The sequence below is a fragment of the Vicia villosa genome, linkage group LG2 (assembly GCF_029867415.1).
Source record: "Vicia villosa cultivar HV-30 ecotype Madison, WI linkage group LG2, Vvil1.0, whole genome shotgun sequence".
Classification (NCBI taxonomy): domain Eukaryota; kingdom Viridiplantae; phylum Streptophyta; class Magnoliopsida; order Fabales; family Fabaceae; genus Vicia; species Vicia villosa.
In genome coordinates, this window is record NC_081181.1 from 146,236,861 (window position 1) to 146,247,367 (window position 10,507).

Below are 10,507 nucleotides of genomic sequence, written 5' to 3' on the forward strand. Positions count from 1 at the left end.
TTTATTTCACTTCACAAGAAACAATAGAAAGAAAGGGAGAAAAAAACGTAAAAAAATAGAGGCCTTGTCTTCACGTAGCTACCACAAAACCGTTGTATCTTCTTCCTTGTTTTTGCATTGATCCAGTCATATACCTATATCACCTCATACACCGTGAAAAACTACTACAAAACTCCATTCTCATCTACAACTAATAACCTCTGAAACACATACAAACCAACCACCGTGCATACTCCATACCAACAACCATTCAATTCCTCCATACTCTCACTCTTGCGATCCAGCCAATAGTTGTCATGCCTTTGGATTTAACCCATGCGTATACCCGCTCAGAAGAAATATTCAGAGAAAAAATCAAATATCTGAAGCTTCTTCTTGACGGATTGACTACAAAACACACATCAAACAATTCCATACTCCTCCTTTCCACTTTTTTCCAACCACATAAGCCACCTTCCACCCAACCGAACGTCATCTCAGATCCGCCATCAAAACTGAACCCACTACGACATAACTTGATAGCTTCAACAAAGTGTTGGTGAGCTAGATTGGTCTCGGTTTAGATTGGCATTTTGTTTTTATTTTTGTGTGTGTTGATATTGTGTTAATTATGTCAGTTTCTGATTGTATCGTGTATATTTATCAGTTGCGTTAGTTTATGACTCTATGCTAGACTGTTGAATCATCGTAGTAATATACATATGCGTGTGTTGTGTTGTTGGATTTTTCATTACGTTGCGAATTTGGCTTCTTAATATCATTTTTTGCTCGAATTCTTAAAGAGTGATTCCTACATGAATACACTTTAAGTTAGTTTAGAGCTAAATTTAACACTCTAGGTTTCAGTTTATTTTTCAAGTTACTTTTTAGCATTGTAAATATTGTGTATATATTAAGTTGCTGGATTTATATCGCGTTATGCGTACATTACCATAGTTTATGGATATTTCAATTCGAGTGCAATGATCGCCTTTTGTGCGTAGCAACATGCTGAATTTCATTGTATTTATGTATGATATTTCGTTTCATTGTCGTTGTGTACCATTCGATTATGTTAAAAGCCTCACGTCACATTTCTTCACATTAAGGTTGCTTGGTTTGGTCTCTACAATATGGTATTGTTATCTTGTTTTTGAAACGTTACGATTCAGTTTAATTTGTTTCATTTTCAAGTTTACGTTTCATGCGAGGCTTTAGTTTCCACGATCGCGCCTTGCGCTAGCAACTTATGGTTCAATTCATGAGTGACACGAATTTTCAATTTCGTCACACATTTTAGATCTAAATCTTATAGACGGTTTTGAAATCACGACTTTGTGATATGTGAGTTTCATTCGTGTCCTTGCATCATGTGGATTTGATTTGTGTCCTTAGACGATAATTCGTGTATGACACTCTTTCTTTGCATTTTCATTGATACATGTGTTGCGATTCTATTTTATTTCATCATACCATGTAACAAAATGTATCCCTCTCCCTTACTTGTACTTTATTTCGTTTTTGATTCTCGTTTTAGGTTAGTTTAGTTTAGCTTGAATAGTCGAATAATACAATAACTAAAATCAACCATTTTTCCACAGTAAAAACGCTCGATCAACATCGGGCTATTTTCAACAAAAAAAACTTAAGTCTTTCTAGTTTGAATACCTTGATCAACATCTAGGGTGTTTTCTAAAACCAATAAGTCGACTGCTTTCGCATTCATCCACTTCACGAATAAATAGTTTTTTCATCATCATTTAAAACCTTTATCAAACTTGAGTCAATTTCTCAATTCAATTCAATAAACTCTTGGTCAACATCAAGCTTTTTCAAATCTTTTCATAATCAAATGTTCAAAACACATTGATCAAATGAACTTAGGTTCACCTTACAAATTTCCTAAAAAAGCTTTTGGAATGAAAAGGAACTGGTTGGACGTACTTGTCTCTCTAATTCTTGAGTACTTGGATTGCTAGCCGTACTTAGTTTGTGGTCCGATGCTTGTCTCCCACATGAAAATAATCTCTACTCACTTAAAACTTTTTCCTCTTGACTTTCAAATTCAAAACGTTTTCATAAAATGAAAGACGCTCCGTCCATTCCGCGACGATGCAAACAACGTCTCCACATGTGAATATCAAACGTTTTTAACTCGAATGCGATGATGGAAAGAATATATGCTGATCTAGATTTAGTCATTCATTCTTGAAGTGATGAAAATGTTTTCCGTTTGAATGCGACTTGAGAGTCTTTCGCTTAAACGAACCAAACCACAAACATTTGCTACCCAAAATTACGTAGCCTGGAATTCTCCATCGCACCTGTGGAGATATGTAAGAGCGAGACCCAAAGTCTAGTCAGGCACAATAATAAAAATCTTAAAACATTTTCTTTATTTCTCTTTTCTCACATAATAATTAGAAGACCGCAAGTAACATAAGCTAACATTCCTTTGCAAAACTAACTAAATGGGTCTCGTTGAGTACAACGAATATGCGGGGTGTTAATACCTTCCCATTGCATAATCGACTCCAGAACCCGTTCTTGGTTGCGACGACCATTTTATTTTCTTTAGTAGGTTTTATTGATATTTTCCTTTTTTTTGGAATAAATAAAGTTCGATGACGACTCTGTTGTATTTCGAGCGTGCGATGCGCTCGAGTATTTTTTCGTCACGACAAACTCATTATATAGTATTCTCATAATAGGTCAATTTAATATACTACTAATATTCATACATATATAAAGATTTAATATTTCATATCTATGAGTCGTGAAATATGTTCATCTAACAAAAGATAAATGAGACTAACAGATGCTTGAATGAGAGAAAACGCAAATATAACACTCAATTAAGAGATCAAAGAACAAAGACGGACACATATATGATATTGTGTGGGCATTGGCCCCCACTTATTATATACATAGATGCCTACTATTAATAATATAAATTAATAAAATCTCCTGTGTTTACTCAAAACAATATGCAAAACCCCACTAAATTAAAAGCTAACTGTATACAAGACCCCACTAAATTAAAATCTCCTATGTCTACATTTCTAAAAGTGACGGTTCCTCTTTCAAGGCTGGGAATTACCTTATTTAATTTTTCAAATGCAAAGTTCTTTGAAATCAATTAAATATTAAATCTCTTAATAACAAATTTAGTATAATTAAAAAAAGATAAATTAAAAAAAAAAAAGAGAGTTTCACATACTTATCTACTTTTAATATAATAAAGTAGATGACATAGTAAATTATTTCATTAACCATCTAATCATCAATTTAAGAATGAAAATTGGGGACTTAAAGGTAATTCCATCAAGCTTAATTATTCCTAATTTTTAAATAGGGTTGCATATCTACACTATTATTACTGCAGTATTTAATTCGGCCAATGGAAATAACGAATTTCTAGAGTCATTATTTTAGCCACCAAAACACTCTTTTTGAAAGAATCAATATGCAGCATGCGTCTTCATGAACCACCTTGGAACTTCAAAAAAAGATTTAGCTTCTTCACCATCTTAGCATTCTTCAAAACCCTTCAAATTCTACTATCATTAATCTATAAATTATGGCAAATGATTTCGACCCAGGTCCAAAGTTTTCTTCAACCATTCCTTCATTACGGTAATGCTGTTGTTCGTCGTGTTGTCCCTCCATCGAATTTTTTTCATGTTTTTCTTACTATGTGCAACTGCATACAATCGATCTTCTGCATCTTAAATTTTTGCAGCATGCTTGCACAATCGTAGCAAACTCAAAACTGGATCTGAAGCAAACTCAGCAAACAATTGTAGCAAAACCAGATCTGAAGCAAACTCGGAAAACAATCATTGCAAAACCAGATCTGAAGCAAACTCAACAAATAATCGTTTGGGATTCTCAGTTAGAAAGTTTAGATTTTTTCACATTTTCTTTAGTCAATAGATTCATTCACCATTTTGAAATTAGATTTTGATTATTCTAATGATGACTTTTGCTAATCACTACCTATTTTCAATCCGCGGTTTCTGAAAACATTTTAAGTCAGTAGCCATATTTGATTTGCGCATGTTGATCTTTTTGAATTTATTTTACCCTTATATTTATCGATTTAGATATTTTCATCATCAAAAAGGTTGAATTTTGATACATTTTCTTATGTCAATAGATTCATTCACCATTATGAAATTAGTTATTGATTCTTCTAATGATAACTTTCACTCATCACTACCGATTTTCAATCCATGATTTCTGAAAACGTTAAACACCGGTAATAGTATGATTTTCACATGATAATATTTCTGAATTTATTTTACCCTTCTATTAGGATTTTCACACGTTAATATTTTTGAAATTATTTTACCCTTCTATTTATTGTTTTATTTTACCCTTCTATTTATTGTTTCAGCTATTTCCATCACCAGTTTCCCTTAAATCCTAACTTTTTTAACATTTGATTTGTGAAATAAAGTTTAAATCAATAGCTAAATTATACTGTTATTTTTTCAATAAACACCACCTATTACAAAATTTCTGCAAGTATGAATATCAATAGTTAAGAATTTTAAAACGGGTTGTTATTAAATTTCTGCAATATTTTTTAACATTTTGTTATATGATTTTTTTATTGTAAAGTTGTATACTCAATTGAAGGAAAATGTCTCGCAAATTCGACTATATTAAGAATATCAATGAATCGATGGCGACATAACGTCTTGCTGCTCATATTCTTGATGTATGGATTGTCATTAATAGTAAAGGTGTTTAAAATGGGTGCAAATGTATCATACAGTTCATCATATTTTTTTTTTATCATTCATGACTTTTACAAATGTTTACTTATAAGTGTAATTGTGTATGACCATTGATATCCAAAATGCATGAATGTTTGTAAATCTCAGCTGTAAATGAGCACCTTTTGTTGGATTTATCAGAAAAATAGTTTTGTTTTCATTTTTATTGTACTAAAAAATATTAATATTTTTATTTTTAGAAGGTTTTAGTATTATTTTGTACCTTTTATGTTTATTTAATGTTTTATCATTAATTACGCAGATTTAATCTTTCCGAGGTGCAACATATGATGGAAATCCTAAAAATATATGAAGAAGCGTCAGGCCAGGAGGTTAATTTGAACAAATCAGAGGTGTTCTTTAGTAGAAACTTAAGTAACCCAGCTAAGGAGTATTTGGCCCGTATTATGGGTGTTCGTCATGTGCTTGGTACTGGTACTTACTTAGGCCTTCCATCAATGATTGGTAGAAGTAAGAAGGCTACTTTAGAGTTTATTAAAGACAGAATTTGGAAGAGAATTAACTCGTGGAAAGGGAGATCCTTATCTAAAGCAGGAAAAGAAGTCATGATAAAATCTGTTTTGCAATCTATTCCCTCTTATATCATGAGTGTTTTCATTATCCCTGACGGCGTGATTAATGATATTGAGAGAATGTTGAATTCTTTCTGGTGGGGGGAGGTAGTAATAACAAAGGCGTTAGGTGGATGGCGTGGGATAGATTAGCTTGCCCTAAGAAGGATGTTGGATTGGGTTTTCGTGATCTTCGAGCTTTTAATATGTCTATGGAAGCAAAACAGGGATGGAAATTGTTAACTTGTCCTCAGGCTCTTGTTTCGAGAATCTATAAAGCCAGGTATTTTCCAAAAACTTCCTTTTTTGAAGCGCCTATTGGTAACAATCCTAGTTTTGTTTGGAGAAGTATCTGGCAAGCTAGAACCGTGTTAACTCTTGGTTGCAGGTGGGGGATTGGAGATGGAAGTATGATACCGGTGATGGGTGAACCGTGGCTTCGAGGAAAAGTAGAGGGTTGTTTAAAGGGGCCTCAAAAGCAAGGTGTGTATGCACTTAAACTTAACCAATTGATGGTTCCTCACTTGAAACAATGGGATGTTCCTTTGATTCGTAGTTTGTTTGATCACACAGATTCTGAGGATATCATTCAAGTGACGTTGTTGGATAGAGTGGGAGAGGATCGTTGGATTTGGAAGGAAGAACAAAATGGCGTTTATAGTGTTCGATCGGGTTACAGATTATTGAGGAACAATCAAGAGAAGCTTGTGAATAAAAAGGTGATTGGGAATTGGGGGAATCTTTGGAGTATCAAAGCTCAGCCTAGAATCAAACATCTTTTATGGATAATATACAGGGATTGTTTGCCGACCCGTTCTAGGCTCCACCACCACCATGTTCAATATCCGCTAGAATGTCAATTGTGCGATAACGAGATGGAAGATGACTGGCATATCTTCTTTGGCTGTGGGGTTACTAATAGTTGTTGGAATATAGCAGGTTTGAATGATATTGTCCTACCCCGTCTCACCTTGTTCCATGATGTTAAATCTATTATTCTTGATATTTGTTCTAATGAGGATAGTCGAACGGCAGGTCGCTTTGCTACTATGCTTGATGTAATTTGGAATAATAGAAATAATGCTATTTGGAACAATGAAACTGACGTGGCATCGACGCTTGGTACACAGGCATTTCATAGGTGGAAAGATTGGTACTTAGCACAGGATTGGAAGGAAAGTGGAAATTCTGATCATCCTCCATCAGTTTGGGAACCGCCAGGCACCGGATGGTTAAAGTGTAACGTAGACGCGGGCTTCAGTAATAACCGTGGTACTACTAACAGAGGCTGGTGTGTGAGAGATAACCGTGGTAATTTTATCTTAGGGGGCACAGCTTGGGATTTGGATCTTCTTTCCGTTGCCGAAGCAAAGGCTTTGGCCTTGAAGGAGGCAATTCAAGGAGCTATAGCAAATCATTTGGATAAAGTTATTTTTGAAAGTGATGCACTAAAGATGGTTCAAGCGATTCATTCTCACCATTGTGGAAATTCTGAATTTAGTGTGCTTATCTTATCTATCCAAAGCTTGTTACAAATTTATTCCAACTTTGAGGTTAAGTTTGTTAAGCGCCAAGCGAATATGGTTGCCCACTCGTTAGCGAAGGCGGCCATTTCTTGGTCTAGGCGCAGTTATTTTAATGTACCTCCTTCTTGTACTGAGCATATTTTGATTAATGAAATGTGTTAAGTTTGTTTTGTTAAAAAAAATCCTAATCATTTCATTCCATATAAGTTTTCAGAGCTAAAAAAAAGTCTTTTTCGAGGTGTATAAATAAGTCACTTTAATTGCGTTTCCATTAACTTTATTTTATTGAAAATTAGTCATTTTAATTATGTTTTCATCACAAATATATTACAAATTTTTACATTATACATTAACACGATTTATCATTAAGTATCTAGGCATTGGCGTGAAATTTATGATCAAATTAATATATTATTTATTTTCTACAAATATAATTGATATGCATTATTGTAATAAATATATTTGTTGTAATAAATTCATTATATTGTAATAAATATAACAAATATATGGGTAATGGTAAATATATTTATTATAATAAATATATTTATTGTAATAAATTCATTATATTGTAATAATTTTATGGGTAATGGTAAATGAGGCCTAAATAAAGAAAATTTATCTTAAAAAAATGATAAAATAATTTATTTATGAAATAACTATCTTATTTGTAAAAAAAATATTCTAAAATATATATGAAAAGAGAGAGTCCATTTTTTAAAAACTTACTCTTTATTATAAAATAACTATTAAGAGAAATAATTATTTAATATAATATTAAATAATTTTTTTAATTATAATATTCATTTCAATTACATAAATTTTATTTTTTTTCCGAATTCAATTACAAATAAAAATATACTATGTCAACTAATAAATTACATGCAACGTGGATGTGGGGTTCAATACTATTCTTGGTACGACTAATGGAGGTTGGTGTGTTAGAGATAGTGGAGGAAGATTCATGGTGGCGGGTACTTTGTGGAATAGGGGAAATGTCTCTATTGTTGAAGCTGAAGCAATTGCTTTGAAGGAAGCCATCCAAGGTGCCATCAACTTACACTTGCAACGCATCATCTTGGAAAGTGATTCTCAAATTGTGGTTCAAGCTACTAAGGATCCTTCATTGGGTAATTTTGAATTTAGTTTGATTATTAATAGTATCCGTAATTTATTTAGTTCCCGTAACGACTTTGAGGTCAAGTTTGTTAAGCGTCAAGCTAATTGTGTTGCCCATAGTCTTGCTAAGGCGGCCAATTCTTGGTCTCGGCGCGCAGTTCTTTATTAGATTCCTCAGTGTATTGAACAATTTTTAATTAATGATATGAATTAAGTTTGTCTTTGTAAAAAAAAAATAGTATATTTATTTTCAAAGTAATCATTAAGAGGTAGTACTATGATTACCTATTATACGTTTTACTAAAAACCCTATTTTAATAATTTTATTTATTGCAGACCATTCATTAATAGATTGATAAAACCAAATTCATTATGACCTGTCTCCACAACTTCTTGGGAAACTTACACACCTCTTTTACTGTAATACCTTCAAATTCCAAAATGCTTCAACGATTTTTAATCTAACTGCATCGTGTTATGTTGCAAAAAAATTTTATATCCGACCCTTGGAGATAATTTTCCTATTTACAATACTTCACATCTCTTTCATCGTCGTTCTATATATGCAATCATATTAATCACCTTCCCTTCAATTGTTATTCAAAAATTGCTATACTCTTGCTTATCAAGCATCCATTCAGATATCAACCGATTATTATATGCAAGACAACCACAGTTAATAATTGTTTCATTTGGCCTACATTTATTCACTACAGTTTATTAGCTTTTTTATTATACTGTAGTTTCGGATGTTTATGATTGTTTTCTTTTGGGGCTTTATAGGTTCTAAATTGATTTATTTGATTTTGGTTTTTAGATTTGTTCTTATTTGGTTTTTTGTTGATGCAGGAAGAGTTTTTGTTAACGCAGGAATATTAGTGTTTTTTTAACACTGCAAAGCATGTCTCTGTTATTAGGTTTTTTGAACACGGTATTTTTCTAAATTCTAAATTGGTTTTTTAAAGTAGATTTAATTTTTAAGAATATAATTTTAAATCTTCTGATATTATCATAAGGTGTTGTCATCATATGGTTCTATTATACCTTTAATCCACTTCCATTTCCATTACCATTTGCATATGATTTATAACTCCAATCTATTTCCATATTCTTAATCTTTACAAAAAAAATTAAAATTAAAAAATAAATAAAAAATCAAAGGTAAGGCTGTGTCTATAATTTCAAAACACCCGAGAAATTCTATCAATTTGATAAGAAAAGTCTTATCTTCCAATATTAATCATTTAATTTTATTATTTTATCATAATCATTGTTGTTGTTTAATTATTTTTATTTGAAGTTATATCAAATGAAATAAATGTTTTTAATATTATTTATTTATTAACAAAATAACTAATTTTTTTAATAAAATATAAATTGTCTTTTTTAATTAGAATATATTTATCTCTACCTTACATACAGTACCTTGAGATAATTTATTTATTGGTTACCCAATGATCAATTGGAGACCTAGAAAATTATAGAATGAATAAAGTTTTATCGTCCAATATAATCATTTAATTTTTTTTGGAGTAAATAGACTATTATTATTAACATCCAAAAACAGTTTAGTACACACCGATCCGGAGATCCAGGCTACAAGATGAACAAATTAATAACAAGCAATCAACATCCTCTACCTAAGGCTCACAGCATTCCCAGAAACATGAGGCTTTAGTTTTCTATGTGGAAGGCATCGTTGCACCACTCTTTCCTGTATGACTCTAGTAATGTCACTTCTTGGCAGGCTGTTATTAAAGGCAGCCTCATTTCTACTCAGCCAGATTTGGTAAACCGTCTCCGCCAAAGTTACTTTGAGTATCTCCCTCCGCCAGCCTTTCTTTCCCATTTCTTGAATCAACCAAGTCTGCTCTTGTGGCCATTGTCGAATGTTTCTCGCATATCCATTCCATTCCAACATCTCTTTCCATATCCTATATGTCCATCTGCAGGCAAAAAACAGATGGTCCAAGGTTTCGGTTTGGTCGCAAAAACAGCAAGTTACATCATTAATAAATCCGAATCTTTCTAGTCTTTCCTTCGTGGGTAGTCTCCCTTTCAGGATTAACCAAAGAATGAATTTTGATCTCGGTCTAGCACGGTTTTGGAAGAATATCTTCTTCCAAGGTACATCCACTCTCTCACCCCTTAACTCTTTGTAGACGTTGGCGGCCTTGAAGACACCACACTGACATGCCATGTCCCAAGCTTCACAATTCTGAGTCATCTCTCGGCATTTTAAAATTCTGTTTAACATCCATGATCGAGTTTTGGTTACTTGCCATTGTAAAATTGGCGTTCCTTTCATAAAATACGAATCCAGCCATCTAATCCACAGTTTATCCCTCTTCTTATGGATATTCCATAGGAGCTTTATCATCATGGTCGTATTCCATAACTGTAAGTCTCTAATATGTAATCCTCCAGCATTCTTTGGCTCACACAGATTCTCCCAAGCCACATAAGCTTTCCTACCTTCTGCCTTTACCAACCAGAGAAATTTTTTACATATTGTCATACCCCAAATTTG

The 10,507-nt window shown here is 32.7% G+C and overlaps 1 protein-coding gene across 1 annotated transcript; it reads right to left on the reverse strand.

Annotated features, from left to right (window-relative positions):
- Positions 1–9,613: 9,613 nt before the first annotated feature.
- On the reverse strand, positions 9,614–10,204 carry LOC131650247 (uncharacterized). The gene has a single exon (XM_058919968.1). The coding sequence runs from the start codon at positions 10,202–10,204 to the stop codon at positions 9,614–9,616; it is 591 nt and encodes a 196-aa protein (XP_058775951.1).
- Between the last annotated feature and the right edge of the window lie 303 nt (positions 10,205–10,507).